This window comes from Hyperoodon ampullatus, assembly GCF_949752795.1.
Source record: "Hyperoodon ampullatus genome assembly, chromosome: 6".
NCBI lineage: Eukaryota > Metazoa > Chordata > Mammalia > Artiodactyla > Ziphiidae > Hyperoodon > Hyperoodon ampullatus.
In genome coordinates this window covers 47,015,569-47,036,930 of record NC_136919.1, presented here as the reverse complement: position 1 = coordinate 47,036,930, position 21,362 = coordinate 47,015,569, and the positions used below count along the sequence as shown (strand labels likewise).

At 41.6% G+C, this 21,362-nt stretch overlaps 1 protein-coding gene across 1 annotated transcript in view; it reads left to right on the top strand.

Moving 5' to 3' along the window:
• Positions 1 to 21,362, top strand: part of ACO1 (aconitase 1) — a gene marked incomplete at its 3' end in the record, with an annotated part of 38,598 nt that overhangs the window by 9,516 nt on the left and 7,720 nt on the right. The window contains exons 4-17 of the mRNA XM_079705654.1: positions 1,544 to 1,613; positions 1,744 to 1,927; positions 2,456 to 2,595; positions 4,253 to 4,424; positions 5,373 to 5,473; positions 6,812 to 6,928; positions 8,027 to 8,186; positions 9,460 to 9,595; positions 12,000 to 12,084; positions 12,867 to 13,023; positions 14,204 to 14,328; positions 15,950 to 16,054; positions 16,764 to 16,906; positions 19,391 to 19,538. Of these exons, the coding sequence (XP_079561780.1) occupies positions 1,544 to 1,613; positions 1,744 to 1,927; positions 2,456 to 2,595; positions 4,253 to 4,424; positions 5,373 to 5,473; positions 6,812 to 6,928; positions 8,027 to 8,186; positions 9,460 to 9,595; positions 12,000 to 12,084; positions 12,867 to 13,023; positions 14,204 to 14,328; positions 15,950 to 16,054; positions 16,764 to 16,906; positions 19,391 to 19,538 (1,843 nt within the window). The remainder of the gene's footprint in view (positions 1 to 1,543; positions 1,614 to 1,743; positions 1,928 to 2,455; positions 2,596 to 4,252; positions 4,425 to 5,372; positions 5,474 to 6,811; positions 6,929 to 8,026; positions 8,187 to 9,459; positions 9,596 to 11,999; positions 12,085 to 12,866; positions 13,024 to 14,203; positions 14,329 to 15,949; positions 16,055 to 16,763; positions 16,907 to 19,390; positions 19,539 to 21,362) is intronic.

The window sequence follows — 21,362 nt, the reverse complement described above, 5'->3', positions numbered from 1 at the left end:
CCCTGTACTTCCCGTATCATGACATTGATAATCACACTCTCATGGTTGCCTGGTTGCTGCTCTGTGTCTCTCACTAGGCTCTGAGCTCCAGCTGGGCAGCACACATGCCCCTTCTGCACCTTTGTATGCCCAGCATGTGGCACCAGGTAGGCTCTGTAGATCATTAATAAGTGACAGAAGAAAGTGGGTATAGTGGTTAAGGTAGAGGCTCCAGGACCGGTCAGACCTGGGTTCAGGTGACCACTCTGTAATTTACAAGCATCTGACCTTGGAGAAGTTAACTAATCTTTCTGTGCCTCAGCTTCCTCTTCCATACATTGCAGTAGTACCTACGTGAGGGGTTGTTATGATGTTCGAATGAGTTCATGTGTGTAAAGCACTTAGAGCCTATGACGCATCGTGCAGTCTTGCACTTTGGCTCCTGCTGTTATTATTATTATGGTAGTTGTTGCTATTACCACTACCACCATTGCTGCTACAGCTTCTGCAAGTACGACTACAGGGAGGCAGCATAGGGACTTAGGGCATCATTCTTGAGTCAGACTGCCTGGGTTTCAATACCAATTCCATCATTTACTAGCTGTGAGGTCTTGAACAAGTTTCTTACCCTCTCTGTGTCTGTTTCCTCTTTTGAAAAATGTGGATATTAGTTGCTCCTAGCTCAAAGGGCTATTTTGAAGACTAAATTAGAAAATAAATGTAAAGCACTTTAGTGCATAGTTCCTAGTAATGTCAGTAAGTGTTAACTATCAATTAGTGAAGTCTGACTTGGGTCTTAGCTATTAATTTCACTATCCTTTCCTATGTTCACTCAAACCCATGACAGTTTGTAAGCGCTTCCTGCGTGCTAACCATGCCGAGTTGTCACTATGACTTACTCTACCTTGACTCAAAACAATGTCGTTTGATTATAAAAATTCTGGAAAAGCTTCCTGATGCCCTGAATTGTCCATGTCAGTCCTGATGAACTGAATGACTTGGAGCAAACCTCGGTATATAATCTGGGCTTTACAGATGTTCTTGAGCGGCACCATCCTCCTCATAAACCTCCTTTTGCAAGATAGGAGATTGTGATTCTATAAATTCCTGTGCCTCCTGGCATCACTGGTTCCCTACCTCCCAACATAAAACAGATGAAAATGCCAGCCCAGATATGGCTCAGCTCAGAGAGGTGTTGTAACAAGGTCATAGGTAAGAAAGGAGTACAGAAAGAAAGCTTCTTTAAATATCTAAGCTGCTATTGTCATCATAAATGTCTTGAGTCTGTTCCTAAGAGTCAGACTTTATGATTAGAATAGTTTTAACTTAAATTCACTTAATGTTTTCTACCCACCATGTTTAAAGGCATTATAAAAATCACCTGAACCAAAAAATAATTATTCTTTTTACTTTCTTTAATTACCTCTTTCCCATGTTAACGAATGCATAATACCACCCAGCAAGCCTGCAGATGAAACTGCCATTTTCTTTATTATCACCTATAAATTTGACCAGTAACATTTTACGCCTTAAAATTTATACATTTAGTTTTTCTCTTTGACAGGGCAGACAGTTTACAGAAGAATCAAGACTTGGAATTTGAAAGAAATAGAGAACGATTTGAATTTTTAAAGGTATGGGCAGAGTTTGGCTCCATTGGTTGATTCTTTATGTGTGTGGGGTATGAGGAAGAGATGCCAAGGAGGTGAGCTGCATAAAGATGTATCTGGCATTCATAGTGTTCTCCCCATTTTTCAATCCTAGTGGGGCTCTCAGGCCTTTCGCAACATGCGGATTATTCCTCCTGGCTCAGGAATCATCCACCAGGTGAATCTGGAGTATTTGGCAAGAGTGGTATTTGATCAGGATGGATATTATTACCCAGACAGTCTTGTGGGCACGGATTCGCACACTACCATGATTGATGGTTTGGGCGTTCTCGGTTGGGGTGAGTGTTCTTCTGGGTTCCTATTCCACTTATGCTGTTCTATGTAAATACCTTGATTTACTTCGATACCCTTACATCCCAGCAGCATGAATTTGAGTGACCACAAATATCAGAGAGGTTTTTTTGTCTGTTTTCCAGTAATTTCCAGTACCCTGAAAAGTGTCTCATGCCTTTTAGGCATTCAGTATAATGTTTGGAAGAATGAATTGGAATAAGCAGCTGGAATTGGAATAAGCGAAAATCAGCTGGGGTGTTTGTTAAAAACAGCGACTCCTGAAGCCCACTCTCCTTTTTAGTGTGGAATCAAGGGGATTTTGACACAGGTGTTTGAGGGACCACACTTTGAGAAACATTTGTTAAAAATTCTATAGAGGGAAATAGAGAAAAGATAACTGTTCTTTATGGAAATATAACTCTATACTAGTAAAACACTATAAGTGGGTTGACTACTTGTTAATGACACTGAACTATGCCTGAGGGATATCGTGAGGACTAAGGAAAGCATTACTGTCACACCTTTCCACACAGGTGTGGGTGGTATCGAAGCAGAAGCTGTCATGCTGGGCCAGCCAATCAGCATGGTGCTTCCCCAGGTGATTGGCTACAGGCTGATGGGAAATCCCCACCCCCTGGTAACATCCACTGACATCGTGCTCACCATCACCAAGGTAACAATGTGCTGCCTCTTCTGTGGTCTGAGTCGCAGTGACAAATAGGAAGAAAGTCCATGATGGAGTCTCTCTTGGTTTCCATGTGCTCTAGAAATGCTAGGAAACGGTACGTTTATGACTTTAAAAGAGATGACATAAGGAGAGAACTCTGCAGTTAGGTTTCAGATCATTATGTTCATTTTACTCTTCTGTTGCTGCCTGTATCTTTTTCTTTAAAAAATTTTTTTGAAACTGTGAAATAGTTTAAATACACAGAAGTTAAAATGACATTTATATGCCCACCATGTAGACTTAACAGATGGTAACATTTTGCTGTATTTGCTTCAGAGCTCTCTCTGTATGTATATTTTTTAAGAAGTGAAATGTAATATTTATGGCTAAAGCCACCCTCTTCATTTCTAGAGATAATCACTATCTTGAGGTTATAAGAAATCATTTCCATGCATATGTTTATACTTCTACATTTTTTCCACATGTTTCTTCTTTATATGAAAATAACAAACTCTATGAATAATTTTTGACTATTTAAAATTCCATTCTCTGTATTATAAGTTACATTATTGTAACAGATGTTTCTCCAAGCTGGAAAATGTTAGTTTTGTTTTTCATTTGCCCTTGTCAGAAATAATCCTTTTTGGTGATTTGCTTGCTTTGCAAAAAGAAGGCAGTTTCATTTTGAAAGACTATTAGAAAAGTAATTTTTTTTTTTTATTATCACACAATTTTTTCTGGTTGTATAGTTTGGAGGCTTGGGGTATGTGGGATGGATACTATACTTTTGATTTAATAGTCATGGACATCGGAATCGGATTTATTTGAACACTACAGCTCATCGGAGATGTCCGCATCGTTCAAGTGTGGAATAATATAGGCTGTGCCCACAAAATTTGGCAGAATTCCACGTAACCAAAAGAGCCTGTCCATGTGGTTGTCCACACTTCATACAGCTGATTTCATGCAGGGCCAAGCCAGTCACTGAGGCTCCAGCCCTGGCTGATGGCTTGTATGGAAAAGGTGTGAGAGTCAGACTGCCTGGATCTTTTGGTTACATTTGACTTATACCTGTGTTCAGGATATTTGTTCATTATACCCTTGAAAACAAGCCATTTGCTTATTCAACAAGTGCAAATCATAATTTATTCAAGTTGAAAGAATTTATTTAATTTTTAGAAAGAAGTTTTCTCATTTGGCAAAACCTTTCTTATTATTTGTGTTTTTATATTACTTTTTCTTTCTTTTTTAAGAAATGTTTCAACATAATTTTAGATTTACAGGGGAGTTGATGTAAAGGTAATACAGAGTTCCTGTTACCTTTCTCCCAGCTTCCCCAGATGTTAACATCTTACATAACCATGGTTTATTTATCAGAAACAGAAGTAGTTAACATCTGTATGACATTTTTAACTAAACTAGAAACTTCACCAGTTTTTTCAGCAATCCCTTTTCTGTTCAAGGATCTACTCCAAGATACCATGTTGTATTTAGTTGGCTTTACTTTTTAAGTTTTATTTTTAAAAGTAATCAAACATATGTTGGGCTAATTCATTTTTTGTGTTTACTCACAAGGCTACTTTATGAGAATTGCAAGGGGATAGTTCTGCATTTTAAATACAAGTTATCAAGTCTCAAACTCTGCTATTGTTCTGTTGCTCAGCACCTCCGCCAGGTTGGGGTAGTGGGCAAATTTGTCGAGTTCTTCGGGCCAGGGGTAGCCCAGTTGTCCATTGCCGACCGAGCTACAATTGCCAACATGTGTCCAGAGTATGGAGCCACTGCTGCCTTTTTCCCGGTTGATGAAGTCAGTATCAAGTACCTGGTGCAGACAGGTAAGTGCAGAACCCTGAAAACAGAAGGCCGTTTCTAAAGTTCATAGAACACGGAGAATTGGAGCACTACCTTCTGCCTCTGTCCCTCGATTAAATTTACAATTCAGTTAAAATGAAGAGGCAAAAAACAAAGAATGCTGATCTGTTGTGGATCCAAGAATCAAGCTCTCAAACAGTCTCATTTAACTGTCAGAGAACTGGGAGAACTCGGTGTCCATTGGGCAAACCGTGCGTATTATCTCCTGCAACCAGGGTCTTGATCAGAATGAAACAGCAGAGCTTTCAGGGTCATATTCCTGGTGATATAGCATCACGAGTTAGGACTCTGAACTCAAATCTAAACTCAGCTTCGGATCCTGGTTCTGCCATTTACGGCCTGTGCTCCATGGGAAAGTTATTTCATCTTCTTGAGCCACTATTTCCCCATCCATGAATGAGGATAATAACAGTACTTGTCTCATAAGGTCATGATAAAGGATTAGAGAACGAAATAATACATTTAAAATGTTTAGTGCACGGTGCTGGGCACACAGCTGGTGATCTGTGGTGGGAGACTGCGGGGATTACTACTATAAGAAGAATAATGTGGAATGCTGAGGGCCTGTGGCCAGTTGAAGGCAGATGCGTCGGAGGTATGCTTTGACAATTCGCTGAGGCTTAGGATCCTCTTAATTAAGACCCATAACCAAAGAGAGAGGAGCGCTTATAAGTAAGAATCTTCTACAGAAAATGGTCACTTCAATAGAACAGCAGATCAGTTAATGGCCCCTAGTAAACAGCAGCATCGGCTAGAGAGTCAGATGGTTAGCCTGAAAGCTGCAATATCAGCAGAGCTCTTGGTGTGTGTTTAAGTGAAATGCCCATTACTTGTATAGTTTCTGGTAGAGGCATTAGTTTAATCAGGAAATACTAACATCTGTTACTTGTTACTTCTTAAAATGCCATTAGGTCGTGATGAAGAAAAAGTAAAGCATATTAAAAAGTATCTTCAGGCCGTAGGAATGTTTCGGGATTTCAGTGACCCCTCTCAAGACCCAGACTTTGCCCAGGTATGAGAGTGCCTTTCACTGAACATGTGTTTCCTCTTTCTCAAGCCTGTGGTTTTATTTGTGAATGTTTTTCCTTGGGGGGTGTATTTGTAGGAAATTAGTCACTGCCAAGTTATCGCAGAAGAACAGGGTGTTAAAAGCCTGAAAAATCAAAAAGATAAGGAATTGTAGACATAAAATAACGTAACTTGTCCCATTTTTCCCGGCCATTAGGTTGAGTATGCTCCCCCCACCCCGCTCTTTTTTTTTAATAAATTTATTTTATTTATTCATTTTTTGGCTGCGTTGGGTCTTCGTTGCTGCACGCAGGCTTTCTCTAGTTGCGGCGCGCGAGCTTCTCATTGCAGTGGCTTCTCTTGTCGCGGAGCACGGGCTCTAGGCGTGAGGGCTTCAGTAGTTGCAGCACGCAGGTCCTAGAGTGTGCGGGCTTCAGAAGTTGTGGCGTGTGGGCTCATTAGTTGCAGCTTATGGGCTCCAGAGCGCAGGCTCAGTAGTTGTGGCTCACAAGCTTATTTGCTCCGTGGCATGTGGGATCTTCCCAGACCAGGGCTTGAACCCATGTCCCCTGCATTGGCAGGCAGATTCTTAACCACTGCGCCACCAGGGAAGCCCTGCTCTCCTTTTTTGCTTTACTCCTCTTATGCAGAAGATCTTTGGAAAAGGAGTTTAGAAGGACTGGAGCTATTTAAAGGCTGATAAGCACATCATTATTATAGATGGGGAAAGAAATGGAAGTGCAAGCGAATCGATTTGTTCTGATTTACCCATCGATGTACTTATCTTCATTCATTTTCTAGGGTGCAAACTGAATCCACATTTTTCTCAGCAGCCAAGATTGGAGGGTAAACCAGATGTGGGATCCTTGTTTTGTTTCATATTACATTGAGGGAAGGAAATATTCAATTAGACTAGGGCCCATTTCTTGGCATTGATGAGTTAATAGCTGCACTCCCCCAGTCATCTTAGAAAAATTACAATGGTTTATCTATCATTTCAGTAGAAAATCCATCTCATTGACTAACTTAAGCAATAAAAAGGATGTATGAGCTGCTTTGCAAAGATGGCTGAGTGAAAGACCCTGGCGACAGCCACAATGCCCACCCTGGTCTTTCTGAGAGGTGGCAAGGCTTCTCCCTGTCCCACGCTACCGAAGTGCTCATCTGGAACTTTGGAAATTCATCCCTTCAGTGTAAAATGGACATTGACTTCCTTGGTTTTGAATGTGGTAGTTTAGTTTATTTTTATTGTTGTGGTGTTTTAAATTCTCTGGCATGGCTGTGTTTTTTTCTTTGTGAGTATAATGTCAATTCCTCGGTTCCATTTCTTTTGGGTACACAGGTTGTGGAGTTAGATTTGAAAACAGTAGTGCCTTGCTGCAGTGGACCCAAAAGGCCTCAGGACAAAGTTGCCGTATCTGACATGAAAAAGGACTTTGAGAGCTGCCTTGGAGCCAAGGTAGGGACCTGGGAGAGGTGGGTGGAAATCCTCCCCAACCCTGCCCCATGACTGGCTTCTTTGTGCACAGGCTTCACCGCCCTTGATGATGAGTCTTCCTGAAGCCTGGTGCTGCGGGCGTTTCCTCTCCATCCTATAGTCCTCGATGCCTCCCTCTGCATTAGCTAAGAGCCAGGCAGCTTCCTTAGAGCACTTGATTGCCTGTAAACACAACTCAACCCTCCTTTTCAAAAGCATACCTCCTTTTCACATGACTCACCACAGTGTTCACTCGGCTTGCCCAAACTTTTCTGGCCACTGTACTTTTGTTCATGCCATCCCCTGCCTGCGTGTCCCTTCCCCGTCTGCATGCCCTAATCTCTCAGCTCCTCCACAATGTGGCCTCAGATCTCATAGCACAATGTCATCTGTCCCTCATTTGAACCTTCATGGCATCAGTCGGAAACCCTGTGATGGTGTTTCATAGCCTTTAATTTCATTGTTGGTACTGTATACTATTTGCATGTCTGATTTCCTTTACTAGACTGTAGATTGAGGATAGGATTTATGCACAGTCACCTTTGTATCCCACAAAGTGCCCAGCATAGTATCTTGTACACAGTAGATTTTCAATGAACATTTTTCAAATGAATAAGATTTGTGATGGATTTTATCCACGGATGCCAGCATTTTACCAAATGTTCAGCTGCACTGTGTTAGCCTTATTGCTTATGATTGGTTGAATCTGGCCAAAATGGCACCTTTTTCTAAATTTCCATAAAGGTTAGTATCAGCGCCCTCAGTGTACCCATTACATCTGTACTAATTAGCTCTAATTAGACTAAGCTAAATTTGTAGTTTTAGTGTTTCGGTATTTGAGGTGGGGAATAATTGTTAATAATTTCAAAGCAAAATCAGATTCAGAAATCATGACTCCCTTTTATAAAGATTTAAAAAGAGTAAATTTAATTTTTCTGTAGCATTTCAGAGTTTACCAGCTGAGATGTTTATGTTTTATTAAGAATTGGCCTTTAAAACTATAGTTACCAAAGTATTTCTTCTTCTTCCAGAGTGAGAACTTTTGACCATATATTTTTTTTTCTTTTTTTCTTCCTATAGCAAGGATTTAAAGGATTCCAGGTTGCTCTGGACCATCATAATGACCATAAGACATTTATCTATAATGATAGCGAGTTCACCCTTGCTCACGGTTCTGTGGTAATTGCTGCCATCACTAGCTGCACTAACACCAGTAATCCATCTGTGATGTTAGGAGCAGGTAAGTGCCTTTGATGGTCATGTGGACGTGTGGGTGAAAATTTCCCAAGACATGACCCAGGGGCTTAACTGAGTTCTACATATAGTTCCCTGAGCCTTATCCTTTCCAGATGCAGAGATTAATTGGCCCAGAAATGTTTACACAATAAATAATGCTGAATGCAAGGTATTTAAAGTAGTATAGTCTTTAGAATCAACACAGAAAATAAGGAGAAGAGAGGAAAGAAAGATGAATTTCTGGTAAAGCCTAGAATCTTATGTCAGACTTTAGAAGAAAAAAACTGTTTTCATTTCACAGACTGTTTTCTCCATAAAACCCCTGATAGGCCTTTTTGTACAGTAGAATTTAGTCTGTCTTAAATGCATTGTCAAGTGCATCTGAATTAGGGCACAGGGCACAGGTCAATAAAACTTATCTACCTATTATATGCAATTCTGTTTAATTATTTAATATTTAATATTTACATGCAGAGTTTCATTACTCTAGTGTCCTTTTAGTTTCCAAATTTTAAAATATCCCTAAGAGTTCCTCTTATGTCCACAAACAGTTCTTTATGAATTGGACAAGTGCGTAAGGAAAACCTTTGTCCAGGAATTCATCTATTGCCACCTAAGCTTTGGACAAACCAATTTCCTTAAGATAAGACACCAGCTTGTCTGGAGCCTTTTGTCTCTTTATACCCCTGACTCCTTATTTATTTCCTACTTCCCTGATATGTCCTAAGTCAGAGCACCCAGTGTCCCTGTAATAAATAGTCTCTGTATTTGCCCAGAGTCAAGTGGCCCAAGAGCCCTTGATCTTCCACTTCAAGAAATATCTGAGGACTAGATTTTATCTTCTAGGCAGACTGTATTCCTCACCAACAAGTACACAATTCATATACTTTAAGAAGGGGCCCTTCCTATTATTTTTCATCTAAATAAAATATAATTAGAAAGATTGCTTTCCCTCCAAAAATTAAAAACTCATTCTATAATATAATCATGAATGGTTCAGGTTTATCTCTTAAAAAAAAAAAAAAAGGCACAGCTCTTTTTATCTTTTTCTTCATGTCCATGGCTAATTTTGAGTTTACTGAATACATGTAAATGACTTTGGGCCAGCGAGCTTTTGATTTCTGTCAGGCAACAAAAATGGCAGAAAGCATCAACATGAAGGGGGCTCTGTCAAGCAGTGCAGGAAGTGCAGACTGAAGTCCGTCTCTTTCCTGAAATGTCCGTGGCACCTAGAGTGGGCAGCCCCACACACCGTGTCTGTGTTTACCATTTCACAGGCTTGTTAGCAAAGAAGGCTGTGGATGCTGGCCTGAACGTGAAGCCTTACATCAAAACTAGCCTATCTCCTGGAAGTGGTGTGGTCACCTACTACCTGCGAGAAAGTGGAGTCATGCCTTACCTGTCTCAGCTTGGGTGAGGGAGAAATCTCTTACACCATTGCTTTTGTTTTATTGTATTCCACAGGTATTTTGCTAAATCACCTTGTAATGGATGTAAGCTTATCTGATGGTGTCTAATTGCGTAGTCTTCTGTCAGATGGTAAACAGACAAACCCTCACATTCCGACAGAGCAGGGCCCTCCTGTACAGTTGTACTGTTGTTCATCAGACACGGGTGTCTGTGAAGAGAGCAGGGGCTGATATCAAGCCTGTGCTCTGCTGTAGCGCTGCACTCCTGGGGCAGGGGGCGTCTTTTCTCAGTTGTATGAAGGTGTGCTATGGGCTACTGTTGGCTCTGCAATGGAATCTGCCCTTTGGTACGAAAATAATTATTACCCATGCCTAAAAATGTTCTGATTCCTTGAAGTCAATTAGTTATTTGTTGCCAAATACAGTTTCTCCAATTAATCCACTATTACTAATTTGGATGACATAGATTTTTGTCATGTGCCTCGTAAAAGTCAGAAGTCCTTGGGATTATATAATAAGAGTAGTGAATAAAGACATCAAATGGCATATCTGATTTCAACTTTTAAAAATTCCAGATCATTCAGATAGACTCCTTATAATTTTCTTATAAATTTAAAAAGTAAATTATTTATAAAAGTAAATTATATGGAACAGAATAGAGAGACCAAAAGTAACCCATACAGCTATGGTCATTAATCTTCAACAAAGAAGGTGAGAATATGCAATGCAGAAAAGACAGTCTCTTTAGCAGGTGATGTTGGGAAAGCTGGACAGCCTCATGTAAATCAATAAAATTAGAATACTGTCTCACACCATATACAAAAATAAATTCAAAATGGTTTAAATATCTAAATGTAAGACATGACACCATAAAACTCCTAGAAGAGAATATAGGCAAGACATTCTCTGACATAAATTGTAGCAATATCCCAAGGCAAAAGAAATAAAAGCAAAAATAAACAAATAGGACCTAATCGAACTTAAAAGTTTTTGCACAGCAAAGGAAACCTTAAACAAAACGAAAAGACAAGTTACAGAATGGGAGAAAATATTTGCAAATGATGCAACCGACAAGGGATTAATTTCCAAAATATACAAACAGCTCATACATCTCAATATCAAAAACAAACAAACCAACAACCCAATCAAAAGATGGGCAGAAGACCTGAATAGACATTTTTCCAAAGAAGACATACAGATGGCCAACAGGCACAGGAAAAGATGCTCAACATCACTAACTTTTAGAGAAATGCAAATCAAAACTACAATGAGGTATCACCTCACACCAGTCAGAATGGCCATCATCAAAAAGTCTACAAATAATAAATGCTGGAGAGGGTGTGGAGAAAAGGGAACCCTCCCACTGTTGGTGGGAATGTAAATTGGTGTAACCACTATGGAAAACAGTATGGAGCTTCCTTAAAAAACTAAAAATAGAGCTACCATATGATCCAGCAGTCAGTGGAATAAATCCAGAAAAGACAGAAACTAATTTGAAAAGATACATGCACCCCCATGTTCATACCAGCACTACTTATAATAGCTGAGACATTGAAACAACCTAAGTGTCCATCAACAGATGAATGGATAAAGAAGATATATATACACAATAGAATACTAGTCAGCCATAAAAAAGAATGAAATATTGCCATTTGCAGCAATGTGGATAAACCTAGAGAATATCGTACTAAGTGAAGTGAGTCAGACAGAGAAAGACAAATATTATATATTACCACTTGTATGTGGACTCTAAAAAAAATAATACAAATGAATCTATTTACAAAACAGAAACAGACTCACAGACGTAGAAAACAGACTTATGGTTACTAAAGGGGAAAGCAGGGATTGGGGGGAGAGGTGGGATTAGGAGTATGGGGTTAGCAGATACACACTACTATATATAAAATAGATATGGGACTTCCCTGGTGGTCCAGTGGTTAAGACTTCAGGCTTCCACTGCAGGGGGTGCGGGTTTGATCCCTGGTTGGGGAACTAAGATCCCGCGTGCTGCGTGGCGTGGCCAAAAAAAAAAAAAAAGATAAACAACAAGGATTTACTGTATAACATATGGAACACTATTCAATGTCTTGTAATAACCTATAGTGCAAAATAATCTGAAAAAATATGTGTGTGTGTGTTTGTATATGACAATCACCTTGTTGTACACCTTAACATAATATTATGAATCAACTATACTTCAGTTTTTTAAAAAAGTAAATTATAAAAAGGACTCTTAATTGAATGATTTAGAATGGATGAATAGTAGATCAAAATGTTCCCAAGAATGAAAGCTTTATAGAAACAGCCCTGTACTAAACTTACTTAAGTCAGTGGCCTCCAGGAACTGTAACCAGCAGGTGAGCCCACTGAGAGTCATTCTCCATCCTGTGCTTCTCTCTTGCATCTAGGTTTGATGTGGTGGGCTATGGCTGCATGACCTGCATTGGCAACAGTGGGCCCTTACCTGAAGCTGTGGTAGAAGCCATCACGCAGGTGATTACAGAGGAACTTGTGGGTCTTCAGAGCTGTTGTCATGTTTCATATGATGTGTGACCAAAAGGCTGGTAATTTTAAGAAGGTCCAGGGGAGCATGGGATGTGGTTAAGAGTACGGTCTTCGGAGTTGAGTGAAACTTATTAACTGTATACCTTTGAGCAAGTTAATTAACCTCTTTGTGTCTCAGTTTTCACAACTGTAACTGGAGACAATAATAGCACCTGTTTCATAGGGTTGTGAGCATAAAGGTGATAGTGGACACGAAGGACATAGTGCAGCGCCTGGCACACGCGTGCTCCCTAAACGTGGTTTTGACTGCAGAAGGCGCCAGAATCGTTTGTTCCTGTTGTCTGAAAACTGGTTCCAAGTCAGACAAATGAATGTAAACTAAATTGCGTTGGCTTAATTTTTGTCCCATAAATTCTATAGCGTTGAGAAATACTATTTGGTTTGCTTTGCATTATTATAGAGTCCCTGTCAGTCAACGTGGCTTCCTTTAGCTTTCAACTTGCAGTCTTCCCCGCCTGTTTTCAGGCCCCAGCAGCAAAATAACCAGGATGCTGCCTCCTGACCAACCTGCTATTTTCTCATGAGCAGAAACCACTGAATGTGTCTCTCAGCTGCTTTTGACCCAGAGTGTCTCCCACAGGGTCACCCTGTCTGCTCTTCTTCCCAGGGAGAGGACCAGGTGAAGGGGATGCTTAAAGGGAAAACTTTGACAAATGGAGCCTAGGCATTCTCTTCTCTTTGCGACCTGCTTTTCCCCTTGCCTCACACAGGGGGACCTTGTTGCTGTTGGAGTACTGTCTGGGAACAGGAATTTTGAAGGGCGAGTCCACCCCAATACCCGGGCCAACTATTTAGCCTCTCCGCCTTTAGTAATAGCATATGCAATTGCCGGGACCATCAGGATCGACTTTGAGAAAGAGCCACTGGGTAAGATCTTATTTGGGGGGTTACAGTTTTTCCAATGTATCTGAAAACATTACTGGGAGAAAGTTATTGCTTTCCTTAATAAAGAATGAAGGCTAGACCCTCCAGAGATCAGAGGAGGAGTCTTTTCTTTATGCCCCAATACACAGCTAAGACATAATTGAAATAGTTAAACAAGAATTTACTAAAGGGGGAGGGACAACAAAAGGGAAAGAAATACCCAAAGTAATGCAGATCTTGCCATTCTGGCTTCTTCTCCAGTCCCTTCCTTTCCAACTCCTGCTTTAATCTAATGATAGGCACTGTTTTAATGTCTCCTCTGTAGGAACACATCCACATAGTGCAGCTTCTCGAAATTCTGGGGACAGAATGCCGTGTTTCCTTTCCTCTGGTCTCTTTGCTGTACCCTCCTCAACCCATGCTAATAAGCAGATTAGATAATATGAAAATGGTGCCCTGGAATTTACTTTTAGGAGATCATAGCTTTAGACATACAGTTGATCCTCATTACATATGGATTCCATATTTGCAAATTTGACTATTCATTAAAATGGATTTTAACCCCCAAATCAATGCTCATCACTCTCCCATGGCCACTCACAGATGTGCATGGGGTGGGGGCGGGGAGGGGTGCAGGTGTGAAGACCTTGAGTCCCTCACCGTGCCTGCCCTCAGCTGAGGTCGAACAAGGCGACATTCTGCCTTTTTATTGCAGGTCTTATACTGCAAACAAGTGTCCTGTTCGAGCTCTGTTTAGCACCATGTTTTTCACATTTTTGTGCTTTTTGTTGGTGATTTCACTGTTTAAAATGACCCCCAAGAGTAGTGCTAAAGTGCTGTGTAGCGTTGCTAAGCCCAAGAAGGCTGTGACGGGCCTCATGTTGGACAGGCTCGCGAGTTCAGTGTGAATGCATCAACAGTATATATGAAGTAAGGTGTCATGAAACAGAAACACACATAACACAGGGTTATGTCTTGATCAGTTGACGACAGTGTGGTGGATGGAGGCTCTTGGGAGCCTAACCCGTGTGTCCCCTGGGGGCAGTGACTGAGTATTCTCTGAGTGTGCACGTAGGCTTTACAGAACGTAACTACCCTGAACGAGACTTGACTGACTGTATGTGGCGATGAAAATGGGGTATGAGATGAAGTTTTTCTCACTAATAAACAATTTTTTCCCCAGGGGTAAATGCAAAGGGACAACAGGTATTTCTGAGAGATATCTGGCCAACCAGAGATGAGATCCAGGCAGTGGAGCGTCAGTATGTCATCCCTGGGATGTTTAAGGAGGTCTATCAGAAAATAGAGGTGAGGTTCCAGCCCACCTGTGAGGTAAAGCTGCTCTTGTGCATCATCTCTGCCACCCTTGAGGCCAGTGGCAGTGTCAACTATACAAAGTAACATTTCTTCAGATGATTGGGGAAGTGGTTATCCATCATTTTTCTCCTAAGACTCACATTTTTCCAGACCCCACACTCCCCAGATGTTCCCAGAGTTGGACAAGTGAGCGGCAGCCTCAGGAAGAAAGGCCTCAGCTGTGTGTGGTTGCTGGCCAGCTCTCCACAGTTACCCGCTTCCTCAGGCAGCCTGGGGCGTGCACCAACTATGGTTGAGGACCCCCTGATGTCACTGTAGTGTGTCACTGAGGCATCAAATGGTTGAATGCACCTCTCAGATGTATTTGATTGCTTAAAAAATAATAATAAAAATAAAAGCCACTCAGTAGGAAACACCACCCTATCAAACTACCGAAATAAAAAAAAAACTTGCTGTGCATTTTACAAATACAGGGAAAATGTACGGGGCTCAGCGTCATTTTCTGAGCCCCTTGGATGTTACCACTTTCCCTAGTCTCTGTGATAGGCTGACCCAAGGGCTTCAGCCTAGGGCTGGTGGTTTGAAACAAGAGGGCAGACTGGGGAGCAGAGTCACACGGGGGTCATATGCACTGTGAATCCCACAAGCTGCTCATTGGGAAATGGTACAAGGGAGTTTGGTAGATATTGGGTTAAATGTATTTCTCCAAAGTCTGAGTCAATGGACATGTAGAGCTAATTCAAGCCAATTTGAATGCATAGCAGCTGTCTTTTACTAGCTAATGTCCTTATGACCTGGAGGTCTACTTCCCAGAATCTTCAGAGCATACATAATTTCCCCTGGGGTACAATCTGGATTATTATTTCATAAATTATATTTATAAGTATATATATTAGTTATCTATTGCTCTGCAACAAATTACCCCCAAACTTAGTGAGTTAAGACAGCAAGCACTTTTTTATCTCACAGTTTCCATGGGTCAGAAATGGAGGTGTGGCTTAACAGGGTGTGTGTGCCTTCACAAGGCCCCAGTCAAGGTGTCATCTGGGGCTGCAGTCTCATCTGAAGACTCAACTGGGGGAGGATCCTTTTCTAAGACCACTCATGTGGTTGTTGGCAGGATAAAGGACCTCACATGCTGTGGGTGAAGGCCTCAGCTCCTCACTGACTGTCAGCTAGAGGCTGCCCCCAGTGCCTTACTAGTGGGTCTCTTCACCTGCTCTTCATAGAATTGTAGCTGGCCTCCATCCGAGCAAGTAAGCAAGCAAGCGAGGGTAAGAGGGTGAAAGTGACAGAAGGCAGAGTCTCTTTATAACCTAATCCTGGAGGTGAGTCACTAGGCCCAGCCCCTACTCAGCAGGAGGGGATCACTTAGGGGTGTGAATCCTAGAAGCCAGGTCCGTGGGGGCTGCCTATCACAGAGCACATGTATTTTTAAATTACTTAGCATGGTGTTGTCTCAGTATAGAGGAACTCTGTTGTGTTACCATTTAGAATAAGAATGGTTTTCACTGTGCTCTTAGCTTGAATATATGTTTGTGTTTGCATGTTAAATTTTCCTTAGGATGGACTGTGATTAGATCTGCCCTTCCTTTTTTCTTTTTTCCCCAAGACTGTGAATGAGAGCTGGAATGCCTTAGCAGCCCCGTCAGATAAGCTATATTACTGGAATCCCAAATCTACATACATTAAGTCACCACCATTCTTTGAAGACCTGGTAGGACTTTTTATTTTTTAACAAAATGAGTTCTTCAAAAAGTTTCTTGCCTTGTAAAATCTACTTGACTACCCAATACCCCTGCTTTGACTATCCATTTCATTAAAACCTTTACAAACCCGAGCAGATAATACTGGGGAGAGTTTAGGGAAGCTGAGTTATTTGGCTGGAGTGGGCCTACAGTTTCTCTGTCCAGGGCTTCGTGTGGCTTTGTAGAGATCCCCTGGTGATCAAGTACCACCTGGACAAAGACTCAGTAAAGTCTGAGGGACTGTCCAGGAGAACATCCCCTGGGACCTGCCATATTTAAACCTTATATCCATAAAAATAAGGGAAGTCTTCTCTGAAACTGATGATCAAGGAGTCTGCACTGCCCTGGGTGCAACGGGGAGGACTCCTGCTGTCCTCAGCATCTGAGGCCTTCTCTGGATGTGGAGAAAGAGAATGTCGTTTGCAGCAGCATCCCTGCTGCTTTTGAGGGGATAGTGCCAATACTTCACCTCCCTTCAAGAGTGAGATATGAATATTTTGCATAAATTCACCTCACTTTTCTAAACACCCCTGATAAAACCAATAAAACTAGAATTTTCTATGCGCTGGTATAGGGCTGTCATCTGGTTCGGGTCCATGGACCGCTACCGTTGGGGTTCCCCTGGTGACATGTTGGAGAAAACCTGGGCAAACACTGACTTACTGTGCTCTTTGGTAGACTTTGGATCTTCAGCCCCCTAAATCTATAGTGGATGCCTATGTGCTGTTAAATTTGGGAGATTCAGTAACAACGGACCACATCTCTCCGGCTGGAAATATTGCAAGAAATAGCCCTGCTGCTCGCTACTTAACTAACAGAGGGTAAGTAATGAATAAGGGGGGGAAGGGCCTGAAGGCAGAAATGGAGAGAGTGAGGCCAGTAGTTCTCTTTTCATGAGGTCTCCTTGGAATCACACTTTGGTTTTTCACTGAACCCTGGGGCTTGAAAACCAATTGCTCTTTCTGTTTGCTGCTTCGAAGCTTCCCTGGGAGAATCCATCAGCACGTGAACCCCAGCAGGGATGAGGACCTTCTTTTTGAGTAGGTGTACTCATTAGACTCAGCAGTCATCCCTACCCCCAGCTTGGCTGATTGTTAAAGTATAAGGCTCTGCTCTTCACCTGTGGCAGAGCCTGGTTACACTTGAAGCACTCGACAGGGCTAGAACCGGAAATGCATTGATATTTCCTGGTTGAGAGACATTCTTTACAGAGATCCTCTTCAAGGATTTGCAGTTTACGCATCCATTCAGCAATCCTTCAGTCACATACCGATTTTAACAGGCATTACACCAGTATTATCCACTGTTATTTAATATACCACTATCAATCAACGTCGGTCCCAAATGGGACTTTCCATGAGAGTCGTCTGGGGAGATAAAAGTTCCTGGTTCCCATCCCCACCTCCTGAATCTGCTTCTTCAGGGATGGGGCCCAGAGCCAATCTGAGGAACAAAATTCAACACCTTTTTTTTTCCCCAGTGGGAGAGGACAACTGCCTTGCCCCTCATCTCACTTGCCTGGTGGCTAACCCATTTTCTTCTTGAATTTCCCTTTCTGTCCTGCTCACTCATCTCTGCCTTTTCCTAGTGCACCCTATGGGACAGTCTATTCATTCAGACCAAGAATATTTCATATTCCCCAGAAATGTAAGTGTTGTAAGTTTAAGAAGATAGCCCACATCTAGAGGAGGTGATGCGCAGCGGTCTGTGTCAAGATTTTTCTTTAACGCAGGGTAACTACTTTTTAAAAATATATGGGAACTGCCTATACACAGATACATATTGTGAGATTTTAAAGGGATATATGATTCTGCTTTGAGTGGGAGACCCAAGTCCATCAGCAAGTAGAAAAGGGCAGATGATATTCAAGATGAGTCAGTGAGTCCCTGCTCTTCCACTCACCCACACTGCTCGGGACACATTGCCCACCACCTTGTTCATTGAATGTTCCAAGCATGGCCAAGTACCCAAGTACCCTTCTGCCTGAGAGCCTTTGGTTGAGCTGGCTGTTTTTTCCTCTGGGATGCCCTTCCCCAAGATACCCTCTTAGCTAACTCTCTCGCCAAGTTCAAGTCTTCCTCCATGAGTTCACTCCCACCATACTCCTGTTCTCCTTGCCCTGGTCTACCTTTTCTTTTTCCTAAGGTATTAACCACAATCGAGTAACACTTGCGTAGGATGCTCTTTAAAAAAATTTCTTTGTCTCCAGCTTCTAGAATGTAAGCCCTGCAAAGGCAGAGATCTTAATTGGTTTTGTTCATTGTTCACCCAGGACAGGTTGGTGGCACATAGTTGGTGCTCAATAAAAAGTTGTTGAGTGAATGAATGGGAGAAAAGGCTTCTGAGAACAAATAGAGAAACTAGAGAAACACAAGATTGAGGCTGGAGGAAGAAACTAGAAAATGAGCAGTGACCAACACCTTTTTAGATTGGTGATTATTGATACTCTAGAGAATTGAATGAAAGGAGATATACCTTCCCATAAAAATGCACATGCACATTTTGGACATAATTTCAGGGGTTCATAGACACACTCACCTACTCCTGAAGCCCATTCATAGACTCTCAATCTTCAAATTAGATCTAACTAATAAATCATTAACCACACGCTTCCTAGCATTATAAGAAACAGCCCAGTGAACTGGTCACCATGTTCATTTTAAGATGTTGTTACTCACATTGCAAAGTGTCCTTTCATTGGGATCCACAGACAAGATTCTTCTTTGATTTTAGGACCACCGATAGCTATTCCTATCTGCCTCTTTGGCACTGCCCTGATTTTGATCTTATGAAAATTCTAAGTCATGTCGCCAGTTATGTGTCTTTTCATTGCACTGAGCTCCTGGTAACTAGGGGACAAATTTGAACCTACTTCTGTCTAGTTTATAGAATGTATTTTATGTGTCCCCATTCTTGGCTCCACCTGACTGGCCTACCCTGAGTATTCCCTTTGCTTCCTTTGTTTTTTTAACCCATTTTTAGTATTTTACCTTTTGTGAAGCTTTATAGGCTACCCTACTGAATCAGTAAAATAAATACTCTTATTAAAGTCCCTCCCAATTGCTCTACTCAGATTTATAAGACTGTAGGTTGCTGCTGGGAGCATACTGATTCACAATCCCACCTGCCACCTCTCACTCTCCCCTCAGTTGAAGCTATGGGAACAGCTTTTCTGCCTTGGAGAACAATACTTAGCAGACTTAGAGAAACACCTAGGTTTGTGGGTTTTCTCTTTTCTTGGGGTAAGCCAAGTTTAATCTTCTCTCAGTTCACTAAACCAGCTCCTCTCCTGCTTTCATTATCAGCTTGACTCCACGAGAATTCAACTCCTACGGCTCCCGCCGAGGTAATGACGCCATCATGGCGCGGGGGACATTTGCCAATATCCGCTTATTAAACAAATTCTTGAACAAGCAGGCACCACAGACTATCCATCTGCCTACTGGCGAAATTGTGAGTATTGTGTCTTCTACTTCATTAAGAAGCCAGAATTTCTCAGGCTCTGGGTGGTTGGATGTTTGCACCATCACTTTCCTTTTGGTCTTATTTTTATTTCACAGCTCATCCTACCTCTTGCTTTGTACAGTCCCTCTTGCCAGGTGTCCATGTATATAGAGTTCATCCTTGATGGAGAGGCCCTTTAAACTGGGAAACCTTTTCCTGCTTAGAGATTCTGCTTCATGCTTTAACTAAGTCTAGTTTCCTAGGAGTTGAGCTTAAAAACCTCTGAGTGAAATTTCGTCAGTTCAGAGTACTTGAAGGGGAAATTCCAGGTTAAGGTGGAGGATATTTATTAATAAGTACTATTTTATTGGGTTGGCCAAAAAGTTCGTTTGGGTTTTCGGTAGCCTTGTATGGAAAAACCCGAATGAACTTTTCGGCCAACCCAATATAACTTTAATAGCATTTAATTAATTTACCGTATCACTAGGAAAAGAAGGAATGTAGAGGATTGTGCAGGCCTGCTTGGGTCCTAATGGGAACCATTTGGAGTTGGCATATGACAGCTGGAATTGTCTGTTCACAGATGGCAGGCATATAAGAGGTGGGGAAGCTTGCACTTTAAGTCAGACAAGCCTGGGTTCAAGTCCCAGCTCCACCTCATATCAGCTGTGGAGCCCTCAGCAAGTTATCTCCCTCTCTGAGCCTCATTTTTCTTACTTGAGAAGTAGAAATAATATCTACTTTTTAAGGCTCTGAGGCTTAACCTTGAATGGAATGACACGTAAAACACCTAGCATAGCATCTGGCACAGCAGCAGGTCCTCAGGGTCACTCCCCTTCCCAGTGAATGCTGTGAAACCACATGAAAACTGGTTAAGCTACTTAAGAAATAACCCTCACAAATTATTTTAAAATGATAATGGCTAGATACGTCTGTGGAACTTACTCCATCCCAGGTGCTGTTCTAAGCTCTTTGCATATACTGACTTGTTCAATCCTCATAACAACCCTTTGAGGAAGGTACCATAATTCTCCTTGTTTTAAGTTGGCAAGTGGAGCCTAGAGAGCTCATGTAACTCCCTAAGTTCACAAGTCTGAGGAGCTGAGATTAAAACCCACGGAGTGAGGCTCTGTCCGAAGTCAACGCTCTTTACCACCAAACACACTGCCTCACTTGTAACTGGTTCTATGTTTGTAAAGCAAGTTCATCATAGATACTCTGATCACCAGGATCCAGCACAAAGTCAGTGCCCAAGAGATATCTGTTCAGTGAATAGCAGGGAAGATAAACTATTAAGTGAAAAAGATACAAATAAATGGTAAAATCCCCAAGAGATGAAGGGGAAGGACTTGAAGTTACAGACTTTGGAGGCCTCCAGGATACTGACTGTCACAATGAATCTCCCTCATTTACAGCCCTGCCATTGCACAGAACTCCTAGTCGGTTGCTTAGTGCCTCAGCTTAAATAAGGAGACAGAATGAGAGACGAAGAGACATTTGAGTCAGGCCTTGAACTTGGAAGACAGACAAAGAACAGAGGAATATAAAGGACAACAGATAATGCAAAGAGTAGAAGAAAACTAAGGAAAACAACTGCCTCCTCAGAGTGATAAGAGATGATTTTCTGTTGCTGTAAAGTAATCAGAAGACAAGAAAGAGCTCCTTAAAAAAAAAAAAAGCCCCTAAAATTTCACAGGAAAAGTTGATTAGTTGAGAATATCTTCCAGAATACAGAAAGACAAAGGGGAAATTAGAAAATGTAAGAAAATTAAAGACTGAACTGAGGAGGGCCAACATCTGACTGAACAGAGATGCTAAAAAGAACAGACAAGA